Raw genomic sequence first — 235 nt, 5'->3', positions numbered from 1 at the left:
CAAACGCCTCACCGGGAGCCTGGCCATCGTAGCTGAAGCTGGGGATGAGGAAGGTCTGGGCGTCGACCACCACGATCCTGTCGGAGGAGACGCCGTGCTCGTAGGTCGGGAGGGCGTCGATCTTCTGCGGCCGAGGGTAGTCGAGGCGGGCGGGCACGCGCACGTTGCCGAAGTCGATCTGGAGGAGCCAAGGCGGGGACGCGTTAGAGGGGGCCGGGTGGGTGGGTGGGTGGGT

The 235-nt window shown here is 68.5% G+C and overlaps 1 protein-coding gene across 1 annotated transcript in view; it reads right to left on the bottom strand.

The window, feature by feature from the left end:
- LOC119590534 (protein Skeletor, isoforms B/C-like) overlaps positions 1 to 235 on the bottom strand; it is a gene marked incomplete at its 5' end in the record, with an annotated part of 50,087 nt that overhangs the window by 41,211 nt on the left and 8,641 nt on the right. The window contains 1 exon segment of the mRNA XM_037939180.1: positions 13 to 178. Coding sequence (XP_037795108.1) covers positions 13 to 178 — 166 coding nt within the window.

This window comes from Penaeus monodon, chromosome 27, assembly GCF_015228065.2.
Source record: "Penaeus monodon isolate SGIC_2016 chromosome 27, NSTDA_Pmon_1, whole genome shotgun sequence".
Taxonomy (NCBI): domain Eukaryota; kingdom Metazoa; phylum Arthropoda; class Malacostraca; order Decapoda; family Penaeidae; genus Penaeus; species Penaeus monodon.
This window is presented reverse-complemented; position numbering and strand designations above follow the sequence as displayed.